The 25,131-nt window shown below is 38.6% G+C and overlaps 3 protein-coding genes across 3 annotated transcripts; 1 reads left to right on the forward strand and 2 right to left on the reverse strand.

The window, feature by feature from the left end:
- Positions 1-305: 305 nt before the first annotated feature.
- On the reverse strand, positions 306-5,704 carry LOC136260131 (uncharacterized). The gene is made up of 9 exons (XM_066053756.1): positions 4,536-5,704; positions 4,042-4,131; positions 3,846-3,892; positions 3,722-3,792; positions 2,612-2,790; positions 2,026-2,536; positions 1,810-1,978; positions 1,146-1,266; positions 306-507 (listed from the first exon to the last, which is right to left on the reverse strand). Exons 1-9 carry the CDS (start codon positions 5,652-5,654, stop codon positions 379-381), a joined length of 2,436 nt encoding a protein of 811 aa, XP_065909828.1. The 5' UTR covers positions 5,655-5,704; the 3' UTR covers positions 306-378.
- On the forward strand, positions 5,665-15,353 carry LOC136260132 (tubulin--tyrosine ligase-like protein 12). Its single transcript, XM_066053757.1, has 12 exons — positions 5,665-5,824; positions 5,935-6,041; positions 6,100-6,502; positions 6,908-7,073; positions 7,119-7,264; positions 8,235-8,425; positions 8,919-9,137; positions 10,025-10,136; positions 10,643-10,794; positions 12,426-12,576; positions 13,050-13,133; positions 13,188-15,353. The coding sequence occupies exons 1-12, from the start codon at positions 5,711-5,713 to the stop codon at positions 13,389-13,391; spliced, it is 2,049 nt and encodes a 682-aa protein (XP_065909829.1). The 5' UTR covers positions 5,665-5,710; the 3' UTR covers positions 13,392-15,353.
- On the reverse strand, positions 13,844-16,912 carry LOC136260133 (uncharacterized). Its single transcript, XM_066053759.1, has 7 exons — positions 16,732-16,912; positions 16,465-16,591; positions 16,039-16,127; positions 15,148-15,385; positions 15,027-15,097; positions 14,390-14,943; positions 13,844-14,200 (listed from the first exon to the last, which is right to left on the reverse strand). The coding sequence occupies exons 2-7, from the start codon at positions 16,568-16,570 to the stop codon at positions 13,975-13,977; spliced, it is 1,284 nt and encodes a 427-aa protein (XP_065909831.1). The 5' UTR covers positions 16,571-16,591; positions 16,732-16,912; the 3' UTR covers positions 13,844-13,974.
- Positions 16,913-25,131: the final 8,219 nt, after the last annotated feature.

Genomic DNA, 25,131 nt, shown 5'->3' on the forward strand with positions numbered 1-25,131 from the left:
TGCCAAACTAGGGGAGGGGGTAAGGCATGTGAGGCTTCTACAGCATGACCCAGACAAGTGACCTAATTAATCAATGACATCTTATATTAAAACAGAAGTTACATTCACAAAACAGTCAACAATTTTGACCAATCAAACTGAACTTCAATGTGTGATTCAAAACAGATATATTTACACGTGAGATAACGTATATTGTGTTTTACTGCTAGAATCTCTGTGATGTGCATGCTAGGGAAAATCAGCCAACTACAATTTGTGTTACACTTGTATAATAAAGTGACCAGCCAAAATTCACCTCAATAATATATAAGGCAGGTCCTAGGGACCACATATCTTAATTTACACATAACACAATTACAGTTGTACAAAACACAATTGTTATATTTCAGGTACTGTTACAATACTATTGGGTCTGTCCTTGTTGCGCTGTGGTAACATCCTTCCTTTGGGACCCTTCGGACGAGCAAAACTTGACATTGTATTCTTTAAGTTTGGTACTCTTGCAGGCTAAGAAGAAATAAAATGCAGTAGTGCACAGCACATTGAAATAAGTAGTGTTTAAACAGGTAAGTCAAATTTTCTGTTTCTATCTCACGGGAGTGGGTGGTCCATACTTCCTTTCAATGAGTTGCTTTGGCTAATAATGAGCATGCTTAAACTGTATACTACAATATCTTAAGCTGCAGGACTGACAATTCATGACTACTCATTCACACACTGATGCAATCAGAGCTTGTGTGCAATCATGGACATGATCTTGTGATTTTGCGATGTTTTACAGACAAAGTGAGGGTAAAACCATTGAGCATTATATTGAAGAAAAAACATCCTACTAGTAGGATATCTTGACACAGTACACTTCCTTCACATTAGCATTTTCAAACTTATCCAATATAGAATACATATGGTTTTTTGTCCTCAAGAAATGGCATCTGTTTTTTGCATGTGATTTTTATCATAGCAATATATAGAAGACCATTCCCTAGATCGCACATGGTCAAGAAATCTGAAGAATACGGAATATCAGAGCAGACATTAAATAGATGTAGGCAGGTGATGGGAAATGTTTGGAGTAACCTTAGTCTAAATACAATCTACGTAGCTTCAATACAGTGATAGTTACACACAGTTGTACATTAACTTACATTGGTGAAAGAACTCGGTTCTTCATGGACGATAAAGTCAGCAGGTGTAGACTGTGACCGATTGATCCCCTTATTTCTCTGTGGCTTAGGAGCAACTGGTGGCCCAGACTTGACTGGTACCCTGTGTAGTGTACAGTATATTCAACAGTGTGTATGGATCATTCTAATGTGTACTTGATGGCTGTTACAACATTTGATCGTACCATATGATAGTAATAGACTTGATATGCACATGGACAAACATATCATACCCCAAACTTTGCTATCCATCTCACACAGACAAACATATTGTAAACTGGCAGATCGAGCTACTGTACCAAAATTCCTGATCACATATAGTACCTTTACAGAATAAGTAGAGGCATGGGAGGGTCATTAAGGCTGGAATAATATTACTTAAACTGCACTGCAGTAAATGTTTAACAGTCTTTTACCTAACTTACGACTGATTACTTTTTACACCTTAGATTTACTACCCATTATCTGGAGTTCTGATTAACGTAATTCATGGCAGATGAGGTCCACCAGAATAATCTCTTACCATATGATGATGAATGTTATAGGTAAAAGAGCACGAAGAGTGTGGTAAGATTAGAATTATTCATAGAAACAAGCCTTCAAATAGTACAGAACTGCAGTATCATTCAAGGGTGTAAGACCGTACTTTGGTAACACATGTTGCTGAGAAGTGGTGTGATGTGATTGGCCCTCTTCTTGTGACCTCCATTCCCATTGGGCAGTCTTGTTAGCCAACAGGGATGGCCTCAGGGGACTACCGGCATAAGGGTCTTCCTCCTCTTCACTGCTTGACCAATCACTAGAGTCACCAGACTCTAAAAGGCAAATATCTACAATAACCATGGTAACAATGACATCATACCTTGAGATGTCACAGTTTTGTGTAGTGTTTGTGGTGGTGGTGCAATGTCAACAAGTGCCGGCAGCACTAGTGCAGCTTCTTTGGCTGGAGTGACACGTTTTGTGTCATCATCCTTTACACTGGTATCCATGGTTACTGGCTTGTTTGTGTCACTGGATGACAATGAAGTGCTAACATCTCTTTGATATTTATACCCATAATTCGATCCTCCAGCGGCAGTAGTTGTAGGCAGCTTGTAACCATAGCTACCATTAGTACTATGACTGGTGGCTGATTCAGACAATTTAAAGTCACCAATAGAATAGCTACCCAGTCCATATGAACTAGAGGTGCTCCCTAGTCCATATGAGCTGGAGGAGCTGTAAAGGCTGCTACTGCTGGATGGATAGATGGTTGAAGAGTAGTCATAACGTGGAGTAGTTAGGGAGGAGTATTCATAAGTGTTTGTGGTTAGTGATGTTGTAGTAGTAGCAGCTCGACCAGCTTGTAGTTGTCTCTTTAGGCTAAGTACCTACAGTGACAGTAGTAATACCCTGGAACACCTTGAGGACCAGCCTGGTTATCTTGGTTTCTAATTAGAACATACCTCACTTTCAAATTGTCTACACTTGGTCTCAGCTTGCAAGGCCTTCTCGTCAGCAATCTGCATGAGCTGCATGTGCACAACATGCGATACTGTCTCTGCCTTTTCACGTGTCAACTCAGAGATCTTGTCCAATAATGACTTCACCTCAGAACGAGACTGCAACAATTCTGCCTGCAACACTAAATGACGTGAAACAAATATTATGGCTTTTTAGATTTCCAACAAGAAAACAACTAAGGATTTAACCACACAATACATTTAAACTCTTTGAACAAATTTGAGAAAAAGTGGGCTCAGACACTGGCAGACTTTTAACACTCCAAGGAAGATAAAACAGTGGAAACCACTCATATTACAGTATATAAATACACATTTTCTGCAGCCAGTTGTTGCTTTTCTAAGCCCTTGTTTGTTGCAAAATTAAATAAAATGCTAGACTTTGATACAAGAAAGGTCATACGAGCTATGATGTCCCAATATCAGCTAGATAAATATGGGTGCAGTGGCATTTAGATACGGAGTATGACCTTGGCCACATGGTTGGCAAGCCCTTAAGTACATAAGTGTCATTTTAAGGGTTCTTAGTTGCTTCTTATCGCCTTTCCCTAGTTTTCTATAATGTGTAAAAAGAGCCTAATAGGTTGGAATTCAACTCCTGCATATTGCATATGTAAACCAGTGACAAAATGTTATTCAAAGAGAACAGGTGTTCATCAGTTGATAAAAATCAAACAGGCTATAAACCCATCTACACTAGCACTGTCGAATTTTATCAGAAAGGAAGTTATAAGGGCTTATTATTTATTAGTAGAGCAGGTGTTTTTGTTGTAGGAATATCTGAAGGTGGGAACAAGCTACAGTGAAACCTGTCTATTCTGGTCATCATAGGGACAAAATTTTCTGACCTTATTAAGGAGGTGGTCGCATTAATCAGGTCACTTTGTACACAGTTGGCACATGTGGGGATTTTTATAATGGCCAGTTTATGCAGTGACCTGATTAGACAGGTTTCACTGTACTATCATCATAAAAGTAAACTATCACATGAAGAAGCTTACTAGTTCTCCTAGTAACTTCACTTTGTCATTTATCCACCAACTGGTCACTTACCTTCTACTTTCTGCTCAGCCTCTAAGGCACGTCCAGAAGACAACTTGGCCTCAAGCATGTAATCAATTCCCCTAGAGGGCAATTGTAATATGACATTTAACATGCACGTGTGTAGCATGCATACCCTCTGCCCATCAACACTTGAGTACTTTGCTCTTCAAGTTTCTTGACCTAAGACACAAATGATTGCAGAACATTCACATATCTTACGTATGTACGTACACACACACACACACACACACACACACACACACACACACACACACACACACACACACACACACACACAAAAATGCATGCACGCATGAACACACACACACCAATAACGAAGTTCCACTCAGACTGTCATTCAGTTCAGTAATCTTCTGGTCTCGATCCTTCACCATCTTCTGAGACTGGACATGCTCCACCTTATAACAGTAATAAATGTAAAGCTGACCACTCTAGATAGCATGAGCAACTGAACACATTAGTCATGCATTAGCAAATCAGTGATAGTATTGAGGTAAATAAGCCAATTCAAAACATTTTATAGTCTCATCTTTATCCCTAAACATGCTACCAGCCATCAAAACTACTGTGTAATAAAGACACCCTTAGACCAATCAGATTATCAAGTTGTCCTGATTGTCCATGTACTAAGGAATACTACTTAACTAAATGTCTGAATTATGTATGCATGTACATGTCCTGAATGTCCTCACTTTTGAAAAAATCATGTAAAAGCACCAAATATTATTTGTGTACTAAAACACTGAACATTTATATAATCAAAGGCAATGAAACAAGGTAATATCCACATACAAACACTTACCTTTAATTCAGACAGTTCATTTTCTAGTCTAATTTGCTGGCTAGTGAGGTTGACATTGCGTTGACGTAATTCTCCTAGTTCTGATTGAACGATGGTTGCCATCTGCTCAGCAACAAGACGTTGAGATTTCTCTTGTGTCACTTCAGCCTTCACGGCCTCAACATAAATTTTATACTTGTTTATCACTGTCTCATACTCCGTCTGTGACCGACTGAATAACTGCTTGTCCGTTTGAACTATAGCATCAGCTATGTCCTTGATAATGGTGTTTGTGGCAACATTCTCCATTGTGACAATAGCATTGACAGCAAAATCTGTGGTAGCTGTAGCAACGGTGTTAGTCATAGCATCTTCCATCATGACAACAGTGTTAGTTACAGCATCATCTGTTTCTATGGTAACAGTATTAGTGGAGGTATCACTGGTAGTCATGACAACAGTGTTGGTTTCAGCATCTTGTAAACAAACAGCATCAAGTTGTTCAGTCTGTACCGCATCATCAGTAAACTCACTAGTGTCTGTTTGTACAGCAGTTGATGAATATCTATTATCTACTTCATCAAACACTAACTGTTCGGTGAACTCCATGGGTGAAAACTCTTCAAAGGAATGAAACGAGTCATCACTGCTGCTTGTAACATCTCCATGTACGAGGTTCTCTAATAATTCATCTGAACTATTCTCTCTTAATGAGTGATCATGTTGCGTTGTGCTACACGTAGTTGCTAGGTGAATGTGGTAACCAGCCTCCATATTTGATGTCTCTTTATACTGCCACAATTTGGTTGCTTCATTTCTCAACAAAGTAGCTGCCTCTATGCCTTCTGTGGACCCTCCCAAACTAGACGCCAGCGTTTCTGTTGCTACATGGTTGGTAGTAGGAGACTGCTTAGCTATCGTATCTTCTATTACGTCATCTTCTCGAGCAGTGGGACCTAATAGCTCCACCTTGTCATCTGGTAAAACCTGCACGTGACTTGCAGGCTCGCTTACGGCTCGTAAAATATAGCTAGTTTCCAGTTCAGCGTGACAACGGCGTGACCACAACCTGCTAGCATCTTCTCTTAACGCACAAGCCAAATCTACTTCCAAATCCTGAGACGCATCTTCCTGCTGCATGTTGTGTTCTAATTGTTTAAGACACCAGAAGCCATTGCCCACAATCGATTGTGGGTATGGCTGCAATTGATGGGCATTCGTTCGAGCAGTTCAAGGAAACACATAGTTCACAGCTGCAAGATATTCCGAGCTTGTTCTGGGAGAGCTTGTATGTGAAATTGAAGGATGAGGTGACACCATGACTCTAATCCCCCCGTAACACACACACCGCGCGCGCACACATAACATACACAACACACACACACACGAATGTATCACTGTACTAAACTGTTCTCCATAGATCTATGATGCAGGTCAGTACTTTACAATGACACCATTAGAAGATGAGGCCAAGATGAAAGTAGTAGTGTCGTTTATAGCAGGGCTCAACAAGGATGATAGTAACAAGTGAGTATTTTTCAGTTCATTCGACTCTTATCATGTAGTCTGTCCGATTTCATCACAGCATATTCCTGGTGGACCATGCCTGGTTGTACGAGCCCCAGTATGCCAAGATGCAACTAACACATGTCCCAGGACTTGCCACTCGTATGGGAAAATTGATGGGAATATTAAGTGAGGCGGCAGCTAGCAGACGAACTTCACAAGCCACTACGGACTTGTTTGCACAGTACGAGATTGATCATACCGCCTCACATGATGCAGAAATTGGGTCACATGATCTTAGTACAGTACCAGAGATGATACCAGTGGATGGTGATGTTACTATTGATGATATTGCAGCTGCTCCTGATGGGCCCCCTAGCCCCGGTACTGACTCAGTAGCATTTGATATTCCTGATGATGTGTTGATTGATAAAGTGCTGGAGAAAATGTGGAGCTACAATCACTCTTTTGTCAGTCCATCGGTTAGGACCTGTTATTGGGAGAACGGGGATATAGTATGGGTTTCCTGACCTTAGAACTTGTTGAAGAGTCCCATAGAGGTGTAAATGTGTACACTAATACAAATAGGACCATGGAAAAGTATCTTGATTATCGTGGTATTCTTATTAATGAGATGTCCTGATTTTAGGAGTCCAAAAAGTGTTTGGGACCATGGGCAACTGTCTTGATTATCAAGGTGTTAACATTTCATCATTGAAGCTGAATACAGATGCTATTTAAGTGATAAAATTTAATAGTTGACGGTCAAAAAGTATTCTCATTTTTGTTCTTCGGTACACGTACACCATGATGACTTGCCTCTGTGTGTGCGTGGGTGTGTGTGTGTGTGCATATTTGTGTGAGTGTGTGTTACTCCCTCTCCTCAGGGTGGCAGTGCAGAGGAAAGGGTTCCATTATGGTATGTGATGGATGAGTTTGGGACTACTATCAGACACAGTGACACACCCAGCTTTGCCATGGCTCCGTTCTACTATGGACCCAAGCAACTGTCATTTAGTTTAATGTGGTGCTTGAGGGATCTGGAACGTGGAGGTGTGTGATATTGTGTACATTACCTCTTCGTTTACTTGTTACTAGATGAGGTTACCAGGGATTATGTACCATCTGTGAAGTTGTCACCATTGGCTAGAGCTTGTTGTTTGTTGCCATGGAAGCCGTACTCTCTCATGTTAGATGATCCAGTGTGGAATAGTGTGGAACAATTTGTGTGTCCTCCAATAACAGTATGTGTGTGTGTGTTTTGTCTATGTGTGTGTTGTCTGTATGTGTGTGCATGTGTGTGTGCAGAGACATACCTGGGGGTGGCTTCCAGAGGAATCAAGAAACTCTTTTGGATTTTATGCAATACTTAAAACATTAAGAAGTATGAGGGATCCTCCACTGAATGAAACACATTGTAAACCTTTATCTTGTTGTTCTCACAAGAAAGCAACATCAATTATATTCTGAATCATATCCAATAGACAAAGCAATCAGGCAATACTCTAATAAAACAGTCACTTAGCTGCAATGGTTGCTGCTTTCTCAAAATATCTGTATACATCTCTGGTGTGTGTAGTGTATATTTATTTACATGTGTACTTGTTAATGGCTAGTACAGTATGTACCAGGGCTCACCTGGATGATCCATATGTAACATGATCAGAATGTGAGCTGGTTTAATTAAATGAAAAATTGAGCTGTATACATTTCTTGGCAACAGTTGGCCCTTCATTATAGCAATAGTTGTCTGTAAGGTAAACAGGTAGCTATCCAAACACTAACACATGTAAATCCATCAACAATTACACATTAAGGTTGAAACCGGGTCAAATCTATCAGGTTACCTAGTTGAGTCGGAATGTTCAAAGCATTTGATGACAAATTAATTAAGCTTGGTCATGCCTGAGGATGCAGATATCTTTGTACCCTGAGAATAGGTCGTTGGCAAGTGCTGCCAGCCCTAAAGAATAGAATGGCACTGAATGAGGTCCAAGGGCGGTGTTGAATCATAAGCCAACGCTCAAACAGTAAGACATACATGCTGCTGTACCATCTTAATCTTATTATAAGAGTACAGTGGATGAATCCTCTACATTGGTCTTAGTGTTATTTATGTATTACCTAGTAAGCTGGTGTCCATTGTGCTGTTCAGGGTTGGGTTTGGGGTCCCACTCTAGAGCACACACTCATGTTATTGTGTTGTGGGTTTAGAAACTGTTTCCTGGAGTGACATATCCGTCAACACCAGATACTCCATTCTCATTGGACACATCCCAGCCAATCAAAGTGTTCACTGATCTTGAAGTTGTCAAGAGCTTCTTAACTGATCAACGTTTTGTCATTTGTGATGATCGTGAGGTAGCAGACATTTTGTGGACTACTTCTTCACTTAAGGACTTTGCGTAAGTACAGTATGTGATTATTATCTCATCTTATGTAGAGTGTGTGTGTGTGTTCAGGGGTGGCGGAGAAGGCAGCTGTAGCCCCTGTAAAAAGATTATGGAGGGGCTTAGCCCCCCTAAAACTATGTCACTGAGAGCCTAGCTCAATATAGCATCAATAATTCGAGATATTATAATAGAGCAGTCAAAGTTGAGATACTCTAATAGAGCAATCACTGTATTTTTCAGAGGAGCAGTGTAGAAAGCTACACATGTAGTTATAATAAAGAGATATAGTTGGTGGAGGGCAGCTATTGTCAGCAGGTAGTTACCTCTTTTTTTGGTCTTCGATTTACAGCTAGGCCATGGCATCACCAAGCTAGACCCCCAGCCTCCCTTAAATAAAGGTGTCTCCTCTGCCCTTTGTGTGTGTGTGTGTGTGTGTGTGTGTGTGTGTGTGTGTGTGTGTGTGTGTGTGTGCGTGTGTGTTTGTGATTTTGTGCATACTTCACAGGTCTTTGAAGCCACACCAGTTTGTCAATCAGTTTCTCTGTGAAGAAGTGTTAGTGTGTAAAGATCTCATGATGACCACAGCTCGAAGGGCTAGGAGCATGTTCCCACCAATGTCAGGTAACCAGGAATCCTCAGAGTTCCCTGTGTGGCTTCCAGAGACATATAATCTTGTGTACGAGCTACCAAGACTGGTGAAGCATTATATGGAGTTACAAGAAAGGTGTGTGTTTTAATAGGGTTGTTTGAGGGTCCAACACAAAAACAAATGCTGAAACGCAGTCTCTGAATATGCCTAGCCATGTGTCTGTACAAGCAAAAAAAAAATTTATGGTTTGGGAAAATTTTAGGAGGCACAAAGAATTCAAGGTACAAATTAAAACCATCAAGCAGACCTGCTTGTTTTAATATTAAAATTTAGTTGGCAACGATAGTGAAAATTTGTCACTCAGTAATATTTGGCTTTACAAGTAGGCGTCATTGCTTCAGCAATGAGTTAGGCTCTTTGCATCAAAGGGTGGTGACCAAGAAATGGTTGCAGTCATATTAATGTCAAAAATTGATTGACATTAACATCACCAGAAGTCCACAACCATTTCTTGGTTACCACCTTAGCCTGTTTGTTGTTGTTGTTGTTTTTAAATTTATGGCCGCACTCTTAACAGCTTTGCTTTCAGAAAGTCCCAAAGCCAGCGTTGTTTTTCTTTCTACAAGCAGATGACAGAATTAGTTATGATTAAATTTGTAGCAGCATAATTGAGTATTGTATCAAATGTAGATTGCATACTTAACACAAAATTTTCACATTATATTTACTAATCAGATTTCAGTCCATTAAAAAAATGTTCGTACCTTGGTGAGGTCTGAAAGAAATTTCAGCTACTTTTTGTAAGCAGTTTTGGCAGTAGCATGTTTGCTCACAACTTTGCTAGTTCTGTATCTGATCCATACAAATATTTATGTACTGTAATATGCTTACTACAAAGAAACTTGAATGGCTTGTACCTTGGAGATGGGTTGGTAGACTCAGTTCAACGATTAGTGTGTCTCAATGACCGAAGACATGTTGTATACACACATGTTGTATACACACATGTTGTATGCACACAGGGGAGAGGATAACACATGGATCATCAAGCCTTGGAATCTAGCCAGAAGTATAGACACATTTATTCTTGACAAATTAGCACCAATCATTCGACTGGGACTAGCATCCCCTAAAGTAAGTGTGTGTAATGTGGGTAGGTAGGTAGGTAGTGTGTGTGTGTGTGTGTGTGTGTGTGTGTGTGTGTGTGTGTGTGTGTGTGTGTGTGTGTTTTTATTCGTGTACATGTTGTGTGTGCGTGTGCACGCACTTGTGCCGAGGTTCAATATTGCTGAGGCTGAGGCTGATTGGCACTGCCTTGTCCAAGATAGAAATGTGTGGAGAGACAGAGGGTGTAGAACACTGTGCTTTCTGCACAGTTCACTTGTGAAACTTGCCATTGTGACTTTCGAAGGAGACAGGACATCACCAGACACAAGTGTCAAGTGACACGTCCACGAGGGAGGAAGAGGTAGCCATGGTTTGATTCACTACCAATAGTGGGGAGCATCAATCCAGTGGATGGTTTTACGTCGATAGTGTGTGCGTGCGTGTGTACGTGCATGCGCGCGTGTGTGTGTGTGTGTAGTGTACGTAGTGTAGAGGTAGTACATATGCTCATGTGGTATTGTGTTACTCTCCAGGTAGCCTGTAAATACATATCCAATCCTGTATTGTTCAACCGTCCTGAGGTTGGATTGGTTAAATTCGATATCCGTTACATGTTGATGTTGCGATCGGTGCAGCCATTGACACTGTATGCGTATGATGTGTTCTGGTTGAGGTTTGCTAACAAGTGAGCTATTGTGCTTCTGTGTGTTGTGTTGTGTGTTCTGTTGTGTTGTGTGTTCTGTTGTGTTGTGTGTTCTGTTGTGTTGTGTGACTATACCACACAGCAAAGCCATAGAAAAAGATGTGGCATTTACAAAAAAAAGACCAGTTTTTAAAATGTTAGGTGGTGGCCAAGAATGGCTGCAATGTCTGCAATGGCTGCAATGATGTTAATAAAATTTAAATACATGTCATTATTGATTAGCACAATGGCATTAACATCAATGCAGTCATTTCTTGGCTTCCACCATTTGATTTCACAACATTCTTACAATGGCTTTTTTGTGAAGGCCAGACCTTTTCCCCCAATATAAAGAGCCTTTGGATTGCAAACCCCTAAACCAGTCTATGACTGGCTTTGATACTTGCCTTTTACCAGGTACAAGAATAACAGAATCAAGTGCGCACACACACACACACACACACACACACACACACACACACTACGCACACTACGCACACTACACACACTACACACATACTACACACAAACACACCACACACTTCACACTACACACTACACACTACACACACACACACACACACACACTACGCACACTACACACAAACACACACACACTACACACAAACACACACACACTACACACACATGTACACACTACACACACACACACACACACACACACACTACGCACACTACACTCACTACACACACTACACACAAACACACCACACACTTCACACTACACACTCTACACACACACACACACACACACACACACACACACACACACACACACACACACACACACACACACTACGCACACTACACACAAACACACACACACTACACATACACACACTACACACACACTACACACAAACACACACACACTACACACACATGTACACACTACACACACACACACACACACACACACACACACACACTACGCACACTACACACAAACACACACACACTACACACACACTACACACACACTACACACAAACACACACACACTACACACACACACACACACACACACACACACACACACACACAAAAACCTACGGCAGCCTGTATGAAACACATCTACAGCCAGTGAACCAGTACAGGGATGTCTGTGCACCACTTAGGGTGCTTGAGCCTTGTGCAGGCAAATCCTCCTGGGGCAGGGCTAGTAACCCGCAGGTGGACTGTCCAGGTCTTACAGAAAGAGGTTGTAGAACCCAAAGTTCCATAACAACTCTGACACCACTAAATGAGACAAGGACAGCTGGGCATTTACTTCCCCAGTAAACACCAGGTACCCTCTGATGGTACAGCTGGGTGGGCTGCTTCCCAAGTGACACCAGGCCACCAGGTCCCCAATATACACTGGGTATAAAGTTGAAACAACAACATTAAATTGGCATAACCAGGCATCAAACCTGGAACCTTTCAATTACCAGGCCGATGCTCTAACCACTTGGCTATGCTGCGTCTACACACACACACACACACACACACACACACACACACACACACACACACACACACACACACACACACACACACACACGCACGCACGCACGCACGCTCATAGTTATTGTACCTGTAGTACATTTACAGTTTTACGCATTTATTTTCAGGCCATTCTCAATGGATGACTTTTCTGATTACGAGAAACACTTTACAGTGATGAATTACAAGGAAGATGTCAACCTGAAACAAATCCATCATGATGATTTCATTGGCTTGTTCGAACAGCAATATCCTGCTCATAAATGGGCCAACATACAGGTGGGCGTGTACTTATGGTAACAATCCCTAAATCAGAATCAAAGTTGTAAATTGTGAGCTACTTGATTGAATTTATGCAGTACAAAGTACTCAGTACAAAGTACTGTTGTCATAGTGATCAAGTATCAGTTTGCAATCTTAATAGTTTAGCTTCATCAACTTGAATTAATTATAATTACAATGTTACTCCAAAAAATTTTATTGTGTACCAACAGCTATGAGCATAAACCCAAACAAGTACATGAATGTTTGGCACCAGCTGCTAAGACTGTTCCATCACTGATGATATAAGCAGTGATCTATAGTAGTGACAACGTGTAGTTCACTTTATTTAGTACTGTAATCCCAGCCTGAGGGGCTAGCATACAGCAGAGAAATTCTATACTCTTTGAAAAGCACCTCATTATAGCCGCTATGTCATAGCTAAGTGTACTTTAATAAGACCACCTCAATAAGTATATCCCACATTTTAGGAGAAGGTGTTTGGTGCTTTCCGCGAACTGTTCACCACGGCTGTCTCTGTACCAGCCCCACAAGGAATTCTCCCCTTTTCAAAGGTTAGTTGCACCTGTGAGCCATTATTACATCATTGCAATTATTTCCTTATATAGTCAAGAGCAATCTATGCCATTGACTTGATGTTGGAGTGGAATGAAAATCATGTGATGCAGCCCAAATTGTTAGAAGTCAATTTCTCACCTGATTGCATAAGAGCATGTCATTACCATAGTGATTTCTATAATCACATGATGTCAGCACTCTTCCTTGATGACACAAAAAATGTCCCTCTGACCCCAATTTGTGTTCCAACATAGTAACCATATTTATGTTATAATATATAATTTTTGTAGTTGAATGAAATCTAATAATTTTGATACAACACTTGTTCTTTGCCATCTCTAAATATTTCAATTTGAGAAGTTAACAATCTCCACGATGATTACAACCTGCTTTAATTACTGGTGAGGGATCATGGGCAGTAAGATTGTCCTAAGTTTTTTATAGTCACTACAGTAGCTGGTTGGTTGAATGCTATTACTTTGACGTGCATTAAGATTTTTGGGTTTGTTGCTCTTTCAGAGATGTATGAAGAACCTGCTGGTAAACTTTTTGTTATCAAGTTTTCTGTTTAGTGCTTAAGAGTTCAGCAGGTTGCTTCATCAAGATTATACTGTAGTGCCTTATGAAGTTCATCAAGTGTGTAATGGTCTATCTGATTAACATGTAGAAGCCTGTAATTTCTAACTTTCAACATGTACAAAAGATATTATTGTGTATCACCATGAATATTATTAATGGTTCAAAAAACATGATATACATGTATTATACTGCCCATGACAGTTGGTTTAAAAATAAAAAAAAATACAAGTGAAATCTCAAAATACCAGTGAGATACAATTATGAATGATTGTGGTTAGTTCTATAATGATCATGTGATTTGATGCTTGCAGAATCATTGTCATGGTGATGCTCATCTGATACACTAGAGTGGAGAGTAGTACTCCAATTATGTGGAAAGTTGTTTACAGATAAAGATGATGGTGGAGTTTTCCTGTGATGATTGTCTTGGTTAGATATTGTATAGGAAGAACCAGCGAAATAATTTCCTTTCTCCACATCAGAACTGCCAAATAAATAATAATGTTAAATAACATATTCACATTGCAATTGAAACTTTCTAGCTATAGCTACTTCTCCAGTATACAAACACCATGCTATTTTGTGGCAATGAGGTTTTTAAAAAAACATACAAAATTATCTTTCTTGGGGGGGACCAAATAGTACTCTATTATTTTCATGCACAAACAATTACCTGCTGTTGTTGCCATCGTAATGACCACACCGGTTACACACAAACATCATGAACATCACAAAACATGCCATTGCTACTATGCCAACTGAGCATCCAATAGCAACAGCAATCACTGTAGCAACACTGTCTTCTTCTTCATCATCATCATTTTTATCACTGCCACTATTGTCATGGTTACTTGGAGTGTCATTTTCGTTCTGAATACCATTAGTTGGCTGGTCCACCGATGATAATGTGGTACAGTTAGCTTCACCTGGTGATGGTATGGAGAGTGAACAAGATTTGCTTGTGGCTGCGTTGGTGAAGCTTGTTCCATTATGAAGTGACACATTGATGGTGTCAGCCACCCTGAGGTATCTCAGGAAAGTTGTTGCATTCACTGTGTCCGTGGCAACTATACGAGCTGTATACACTAGTCTTTTGTTACTGTGGCAACTAAAATTATCACTTTCCAATGTGACATTACAGTTATTGTTAGAGACTTCATTACAACTTCTCCATATTGTGTATGAGACTTGTGAGCGAATAAGTGATAATGTGCTCTCATATACACCCTGTAATAGGACAATGAACAATATCAGAGTATTCTATGGGTAGCTTTACTAGTTATGACCACATGTGCACATACTACACACACCTCATATTCTGAACATTTCATGGCATCAGGTTCAACCGAGTCTAGACCAAGTTGGAAGAATGTTATAGCATCTGTGAGGGTGTGGCATGATTAAAAACGTTGATAAGATCACATGACCTACCATCTCGTCCCATGTGATCCCTTCTGAACCTCTCCTCTGGTATTATTGTATCATTTGATGTCACCCTCTCCCCTCTTGCTGTTACTGCGACAACACGTATAGTGTAAGTAGAGTTCTCAGTGTACAATGGGATCCCTCTGGCAATAGGCTCAGCACCTTGAACCATGGTCATGTTGCCACTGCGGAATATCCTCTCTCCCATTGCAGTATGATATCTCACTGAGACATTGTAAGACACCTAAGATAAAAAAAAAGTGAAGTGATTGATCAGACATCTGGTAAAAAAACTTTAACCAAGTCTGTCTGATTTCAACTTGATTAACATTCCTCTATACTACTAGGGCTATAAACTGTCTAAACAGTAATTCTGTTATTATCATTGCTATGGCTCCTTTCAACACATACACCCTGTATTGGTTAGGTGGAATAGTGGCGCTGTACGAATCCACTTATGAAGCTTCTTGTAAAAATTTAACTGTTATTTTTAGAAACCAAATCTGTTTGGTTAACCACAAAAGGCTTCGTATTAGCTATGAAAACTGCTGAGTTCAACACAGTGAGAGATCCTAAATAATAATTTAGACCAGTAGGTTACCCAGTCAGTTAAGCTTAAGTAAACAAATTAGATACTAAGTAAACAAATTAGACACCAAAGAGTGATTTATTTCAAGTTATGTACTACTGCAGATCACCCACAAGCTAAGTGGGCAAACTAAAGCTGACATATGCTCCACTAATGGTAGACTGTTTCCAAGCAGGACTGAGCAACCAAATGTGTAATTACACAACTCAACCACCTCAATGATATAGCTGAAGATACTTTATATCAGAAATGATGTCAAACATGATGGAAGCCCACAATATCCAATACAGGTACAAACATTTGCTCACCTCATAGTATTCAATGTCATCGATGTCAGGTTGGACCCAGTAGATGTAGAACTGGTTTAATCTGTACGCTATTATTTCCACACAGAAACCTACAGTGACCACATAACAGGCTTTATAAATTCAACAGAAACTAAATAAACTAGCTTTAGAATTTTATGCAATATCCCTTCCTTGAACACCAACAAAGCTGAGCTGTCATTCACACAAAATGTATTAATAGTCCCAGATATAGAAGTTTTATGGACCATAATCATAGTGTGTACATATCCCTTGTGTGTGCTTGAGAATAAATGTTACACATGGGTACAGGTAGTAAACTGTGTCCATAATTGGTTCAATGGCAGTGGTAGTGAAAGTCTTTAACTAATGTCCAAACTAATTCCTACCTTAGTAAAGTGTGTTTGTGCGTGTGTCTACGGTACATACCAGTTGGTTCAATTTGCTCGTCTGGTCCGCTTCCTTCAGGCCAGTAGTCCACCGCACACACCATACACAGTAAAGAGGCGAATACATACAGCAGTGTTCTCATCATCTTAACACAAAGCTCTCACACCTACCGGCAGTAAACGAATTGTAATATTGTTCGTTCACATTGATACACCTAGCATATGCAGCCAAAGTGTAGCTTTGAGAACGTAAAGGGCGACTACTTACTTACGTCCCTATCTATGACGCAGTCACCATGATCCTTACCTATTATTCTTTACGATGGATCAGTGACAAGCTTCATATGATATTAATAGCGATCCGCTTTAGTTAGCGACCTGATCACGAGTTATAACTTAACTACGATTCTGAGCTACCAACAGATATCAATCCTTTATAACTTTATTTTCAATGACATTGATGTCTACAAATGGAGTGATGCCTTCTAATTAGCGGACACGATTAAATAAATTTCTTGACTGAAGCCACACCAACCGCACACCTCAGGCTAGCCGGCGCCAGTGTCTCAATAGAATTTTTGTGGTAGATATCTCCTTTGGAATAACACATTTCCAACTGCAGGAAAAAGGTGTATCCAGTTATATTCACTTGTTATCTTCAGAGGTTCAACTGATACCTATATGAACAGTATAATTGTACTGTATATATTACGCAGTTGCAACTTGATGGTTTAGGCCGGTCCCAATATGATATGTTTAGCAGCTAAGCAACTTTGTGACTATAACTATAAAACTACACAACCATGCTGCACAGACTGTTGCTTTTTACCCTTTGCCATTGAACCCAGCACTCCCAGCAGACCTAGATTGGTATGGCCCTTCAAGATTTGCAACAACCTGGCATGAATGGAGTTGCAGTGAGTCTGATCAAGCATGAAGGGTGCATAGAAGTACTCCAAATAACCTGACATGAATTGATCCATAATAAGCTGGTATAAAGTGGCAGGCAAGATTATGGATCATCATCATGAGGCATATCAGTGGGTTACTGCATGAGAACTAATTCAACTAAATAGTCAGGTCACTGAAACATGCACCACTGAGATTCCAGGAAACTCTCATCAGAAAAGGAAATATAGCTACATACCCAGCAGACTACTACATATTATGGCTGTTTATCTTAAATCACGTCCTCTACCCAGAATGAGCTGGATCACAGCTGCATCATGTGTAGGTAGCTGTATGGCCATCATATCGAGTGATGACTGTATGAAAGCCAGCATGTGCCATGACATGATCCATAAACATATCCATAATTCCATATATGTGACTGGATTGACGTCGGTAATTCAGTCAAATTACGCGCATGCGGCATACTGAGCAGCATAGGGAGTGGTAGCTATTTGGAATTAAAGTAGCTAACACAGCTATAGTGGCTATATGTTTTATTCTATATCACACCATAGCTGCAGTCTAGTGTACACGTTGTAGTTATAACATCATCATAGTAGTATCCACATGTACATCCTTATAGTACACAGCTACACAGTAAATATTTTATGGCTTCTCATCAACAGTGATGTAACCTAATCATTATCTATTCACTATTCAAAAGATGGCTATCACTAACATCAAGAGTGAATAATAGAAGAGCCCAACTGATGGATCATCCCTATTGGAGAGCTGCCTGCCTGTCTGTTCGACATTCATCACCTATACTGGTTGTACCATGTACAATCAAATAACATGTTGTGTTCTTCTCTGTTACTGAAATCATCTGCTTTAGCTATGAGGAATGGGCAATTGGAAACAGCAGAAATGGAAACTAGAAACGGTCAAATCATCGTATAAATGTACCCTAGAGTGAAACCCTTGTTTATTGGTCACTTCTTAAAGACCACCTCTGTACAGAGACCACTTTATAATTAGATCTCAATGACATACTGATCACTTCATGGTCACCTTTTATAAAAGATCACCTCTTCACATTGCAATAATATAGCTAGGTTCCAAACATCATATAATTATATCAGACCGCTTTATCAAAACAGGTAAAGACTATATAGGCTCTTTGTTGATACAGTAGGTTGTAGTGTATTAGCTACATTTCACTTGCGTGGAATATTTTTGTACGACACGTTCGGTACCATAGTATTATCTATGCTGGTACAAACTAAGTGATGGTGGTATATGACTTGTGGATAAAGAGATGACATTGATTTGAATCATGAAATACATGTTTGAAGCTTACCAAATATTACCATGTAGTGAGGGTACACGTGGTCTTAGTTATCAAAGGTGACCACAAAGTGGTCCTTAGCCATCTTTGAGATCTAATTACAATGTGGTCTTTATAAGAAGGTGGTTTTAAGAGGTGGCCACTAAACAAGGGTTTCACTTTAGGGTACATTTATATGACGATTTGACTATTTCCGTATTCCATTTCCACTGTTTCCAATTACCCATGAGAACTGATATCCTGTACTACAACTGTTGCTTTCATCACCTAACATTGTGACTATGTTGAGCCTCTGGCTACGTTACTAATATTTCAGTAAAGATTGCTAATATAATTATGTGCATGTCAGCCAAGTAAGTCCTATAATTATATCCATCACTGGTGATTATCATAAACTTACATTAGCTCATAATATTTGTTATACTAATGAGTATATTGTTGGCTTCTAATGAAAGAGAGTTGTATACAATATTGATCCTTGTGATATATTTTATATAACAAAATTAGTTACTGCAAGTTATCTGTGTTATAACATATTGTCCTGATTGATTAGCGTATACTATCAACACTGATATTACATTTATCATGTTTATCACAACTGCAGGTTTATATGATGGGACAGTTTATTACAATAACCTGTAGCCATGGGTTATGCTGCATTGTCACTATAGATGAATTCAGGTAACTGAATGCAGTGCCAGTGGGACTTCAACACCTGTAGCCTGAAAAAACTCCTTGCCAACCAAGTAGTTATAGGAGTCTCAGAGGATGAAACGCAATGCTGTAAACATTTGCCATTTCACAACCTTATAAAAATAAATTTTTGAAGTTAACCACCTACAATATCATCAACATCTTATTCAACATGTCTGGTGATACCAGAAAAGCACAACAACCATGCACTAAACTAGCTGTTACACATTAGTTGGAATGTAAGTAACTGATTTGCCACAGAAAACTAGTTGTCACTCCCATTGCTGTTCTGTCATTAGATATGTGTACCCATGACATGAAACTCATCTTATAACATGTCAGAGATATTATTGTCATATTATGTATGAATTTACCACTAACCCACATGCACATGTAGTAATGTAAACAGCTCATGATATCATTTATATCACTACAGTGACTACACTGGTATCCACTACATGCTACTGTCACTTTTAACATAACATGTGACTATGACTACAAGGCATACAGTGTAATTCAATTCTTCTGTTAAATTTAAAAATACCAGATTAGTCTGATTAAGTCAGACAATCTAGACAGATGGGACACACAGAGGCTCATCCCTATACTATATAGGAGCACATTATCAACCGCCATGTAATGTAGATATAAACACTACAATGTCATTATCTTGTAAGACATAGTCAGTTTCTCCTAACAGTGCCCAGTCCGTCTGGTTAACTAGCACCAAGATGCCAGGCCGCACACTGTCCCCTTGCACGAACAGCTCTGGCCGTTCCTTTAGTAGATTACTGCAAATCCAGCTAATGAGTTTACCCAGGTTCCATGGGGAATCCCCTACAGGCAAGGTGACATCGTGTTTCTTTACTTTGTCAAACAGCAGTTCTGCTCCACCACTAAACTCAATTGTAAGCTGCAATGACATAACAGCAAGGATACCTACACAAAATATACATGAAACCAGTAACCAGTATAATACACCATGTGCATTATTATATCATTTCAAGTTTGTAGGAAGTCTTAGACAATCAATACTCAGATCACAAGAGCCTGCTTTATTCTTTATTATCTCTCAACTTATTGTGTACCAGATTATCATCTTGTGTATCTGTTATGTCTGACTAACACAAAACTAGCAATTACTACTCTATATGTTTCACTGGACCACTAGTTCTTGGAATAAAAATGCTTTTAAAAATTATATTGGTACAAAGGAAATTGATCAAGATCAACAAACCAACAGAAATCCAACAAATCTGGAATAGATATGGCTTAATACAAAGACATATTTTGTGATATAACAACACAAGGGTGTGGACCAGGTATGACTGCAGTAACAGCTAATCCTTATAATCATACACTCCATCGAGGTTTCAGGATGGTTATGACTTTTAATGGTAATATGAAATTTACTGTAATGATTAAGTGATTTCAACTAGCCGCTAACTCAGGGAGGACATGTTTATATTATGTTGAAGTAGTAGTTATCATGGCCAGCTAGGTGTTCACTTGGATATTATAGTGAAACCTAACAATACTTGTGGCCTTAATAACAAGTTGTACAGTTCATTAAGGAGATCAAGAAATATTTGCAAGAAATCTAAGCTCACAAGAAAAACATCTTTTTGACATTGAATCGTGCAGGATTGCTTTGTTGGGCATGGTCATGGTCTTATTAAAGAGGCAGCCACTGAGTAAGGTTTCACTGTTCAGTTTTGGGACACCGATGGGAAAATTTCATTTTCATCAGAGGTTGGTCACACATTATCATCCATCTTGTGATCACAAAGAAGTATTGAACCAATTTAACATTGATACCTAAGATTGATGCCAAATATTCTAAAGGAAGGATTGTATATCTACGTCAAATGTATCCCAGGGCCATAACAGCTCAGTACAACACATTGCTTTCCTAGCCTTCAAACAAGCCTAAACACCTAGCACAACACTTAATGCACATCATAGAGTTATGAAAAGTGATCAACTAGCCTTTTCTTTTAAAAAAATTGTCAATGTAGTAACAGCAATTATAATATTACATCACCTCACAAAGATTTTCCTTAAAATTTTTTCCTTGAAAGGTGTGCAATGTGCACATGTTAGCAGATTTCACTCCAACTTGACAAATATAGCAGGCAGTGGTCAAACCTTTATCATGTACCAGAGTGATATTATTTATTTATCAGATACCAAACCTATCATGTGTAATTGATATCATTTACAAAATATGATCAAATTACTTCAAGCAGTACAAAATATTTTAACCTGGGTAACAGCTCTGACAGCACTCTACACTACTAATATATACACCTTTGACCTCTTCTAACAATTAATACTGTGGAATCTATTAGAAAAGGTCATAGGTCTGCAGCATGTATATATTGACAGCGAAAAAAACTTTAAGGACAGTTGACAATTATCAGGCAACCATATACTGGTAGCAAACAAACTTAATGCGCCAAATCAATTTATAAACAACAACATTTAATAGCGTCTTGGTTGGTCAGCTTGGCTCCCTTCTCTAAGAAGTCATAACAAAGGACTAGTCTAATTTATTGACTTGTAAAATTCAATTATTAGTTTGTACACAAACATTCTACACAGTTTGAATAAACTTTTAACAACATTCCCAGTAGTATATCACTACAGCTGAGATGGATAAATAACTTTTTATCACTACAGCCTGAGATGGGTAAATAACAAATCCAAAACACGACACGTTGAAAGTTAAAACCTGAAGCTTGCTATAGGTATAAGAACACCAGCTCTTGTAAGGTCTAGTTCTGCAAGACAACACATTTACTTTACAGGTTATATATTACAGCATGCGCTTTTCTTTGTAGTGGTTGTAGTGGTATTCCAAACAGGATATAGTGGGTGCTTCTGTTGCTATTACAAATTCTAACAGGCTGTGATATCAAACACATATAGCTAACATGGTCTGATATTAAAAAATATTTTAATGTGGAAGTTTTGTGGCTTGTCAGCTCAGTAAATAAACAACAAAATAAATATTACCAAATAAAGTGTGAAGCATTATAGCAACTGGTAAACATATACTACTAGGCCTATTGAATATACCAGTTATCAATTGAAGATTATAAGTATCCCTCTTTGACCTTTTATTATATCACCTGGTTAGTGTACCATGTCACATGATACCATAGAAACATTGATGAATTGGTGAATTCACCAGCCTTTACATGAAAAAAAACACCTTTAACACTATTTGTTGTGCTCTGTGTGTGTGTGTGTGTGTGTGTGTGTGTGTGTGTGTGTGTGTGTGTGTGTGTGTGTGTGTGTGTGTGTGTGTGTGTGTGTGTGTGTGTGTGTGTGTGTGTGTGTGTGTGTGTGTGTCTGTGTCTGTGTGGTCAGGTGTTAAGTGAAGCATTTACCAATATATGATTTGTCAACATTTAAATTGTCAACATTTAAAACATCAAAACTAATAAGTTGGGATTCATCAAACTTTTTTCTGCTGAATTACGGTACAAGCTAGCTAGCTTCGTTAGTTGACAATTAGCAAACAGTTGTGTAGTACATGAAATGGTTTTGGTTCATTTATCATACATGTTACTCTCTTGTTATATTACTGAAAAATAGAGGCATAACAAGTGCTACGAAATAAAATTTCTGCTAATTACATTCTTGTGATTCTAATGTAGCAAGCACCACACATTGAGGGGATTCATGTTACTTTTATCACTTTCCTCAAGGGACTCTTTGTAGGCATGTGTGTCATGTGTTTGCTCCTGACTTGAGCACACAACACTATGTATGAGATTCTGAGAACACATAAATATTTTCTTGTGAGTGATTCCTCTTTCGTCTTACTTGTTCACAATAGGGTACTCACAACCTATCTGTATTCAGTGTGGCTTATCATGCCACTGTTAAGTATTTTCCATATTTTATTTATCCGGTGGTCAGTAGCCAGAGTCGTTCGGTTTCATGTACACACTTATATATGTTATATGACTGAAAAATGATGTAACCATTATGCTTTAATATTAATATGTAGCTTTGTTCCAAATATTTTCATGTACTTTTTAGAGCTGTGCACCTACAAAATTTTAATCACTGGTTAATTGGTCATCAATAATTGACAATAATTAGTTGATTGGTATAATTAAATTCCACTAGCAGTAAATATCTTTTTATGATTGACATTAAATTCTTATTGATTTAAGTAGGTGACTATTGATACATAACAAAATGCATCATACCAAGACCCAGTCACCAAATTACAGTGATTGGTACAGTTTACCACTTAAAAGCTAGATAAACGTACATTAGTGTGTATTTGAGTGAGAGCCGATTACTGGTTATTTAATATTTATCACCGGTTATTGAAGTTTTGGAAATCTCTGATCGATTAATTGGTTATTCAGTGAAAGTGAACAGCACTAGTACTTTTGAGACAACAGCAACATTACGGGTACCCATAAAAAAAGTTCTGTTAATTACGTGCTCACATGGAATACTACATAGTGCTACAATTAACAGCAGTGGTACGGTGTGAACTATATACCCATTTCAAACAGCCAGCAAAAGAAGATAATATACCCACATGAAAAGTAATAGGACACAAAAGAGGACTACCATGCTGCGGTAGGAAAAAAGGCATTTTCACACCTAAGAAATCAAGCCTCTAGCATTAATGACAGTTGAGTTAGTCAGCAAAAAATTCAGTTAAAAATTTTTAAGCCTAACCAATACTGTCAAGCTGGTTTTCAATTGATATTTTACAGAAAAATGCAGACATACAACCACACTAAATGATTAAGAGTAAATGTATATCAGGTAGATGTATACTCTCATATACTGTGTAGCCTAAATATTTTGAGAGAAAATTTTACTGATTTCGAGGTTTTGAGGGTTAACAGTAAAAATTTTATCCTTGAAATATTTAGCTAATATATTTGGGATTGGGATTGTTTGCAATCCACAAAAGTTTTATTTTTTAGTTACATTGCTCAACCTCGAAAATATTCCCCCTTGAAATGCTATAATATAGTCTTACTAATTAAGAGCACATGTACTCTAATTATCATTAAGAGTACATGTGCTCTTAACACTACATGTACTCTTAACATCTCAATGACGTACTGTTAACAAAACTACATGTACTCTTAATATTAAGAGTACATGTATATACACTGTTACTATACAAGTATTTGATGGCTTAGGATATCCATAATATCAAGAGTTAATAATAGAGGTATTATTAACTCTTGATAATACTATATTACGTACCTATATAGTCAGTGTGGCTACTAGCGTTTATAGTACAAACAGCTCTTAAGTGCAGTGACAATTCCATAACGTATAGCCTAAATATTTCAAGGGGCAAATATTTCGAGGTTGAGCAATGTTGCTAAAAATAAAATTTTTGCGGATTTGCAAACACTTCCAAAATGTATTAGACTATATGGAGGTCTAAATATTTTGAGGGTAAAATTTTCGCTGAGAACACCCAAAACTGCAAAATCAGCAAAAATTTCCCCCCTCAAAATATTTAGGCTATATGGTATACTGTACAACAGGAAATTGTGAAGAAACAAAAAGTTGATGAATTTGATGAATCAGATAAATTCGTCAACTTTTAAATCATCAAATGTCCGTAAGCGCCTTTAAAAGTACGTGTTTAGACCCATCATTTCTTGTAGTTTCATCAATATTCAATTTGCCAAAGCAGATAAAGTGTGATCATCAACTTTTTCTTCTGTCAAATTTCCTGTTGTGTGTATCAAAAGAAGAACTACATTCATGCAT

Source organism: Dysidea avara, chromosome 7, assembly GCF_963678975.1.
Source record: "Dysidea avara chromosome 7, odDysAvar1.4, whole genome shotgun sequence".
NCBI lineage: Eukaryota > Metazoa > Porifera > Demospongiae > Dictyoceratida > Dysideidae > Dysidea > Dysidea avara.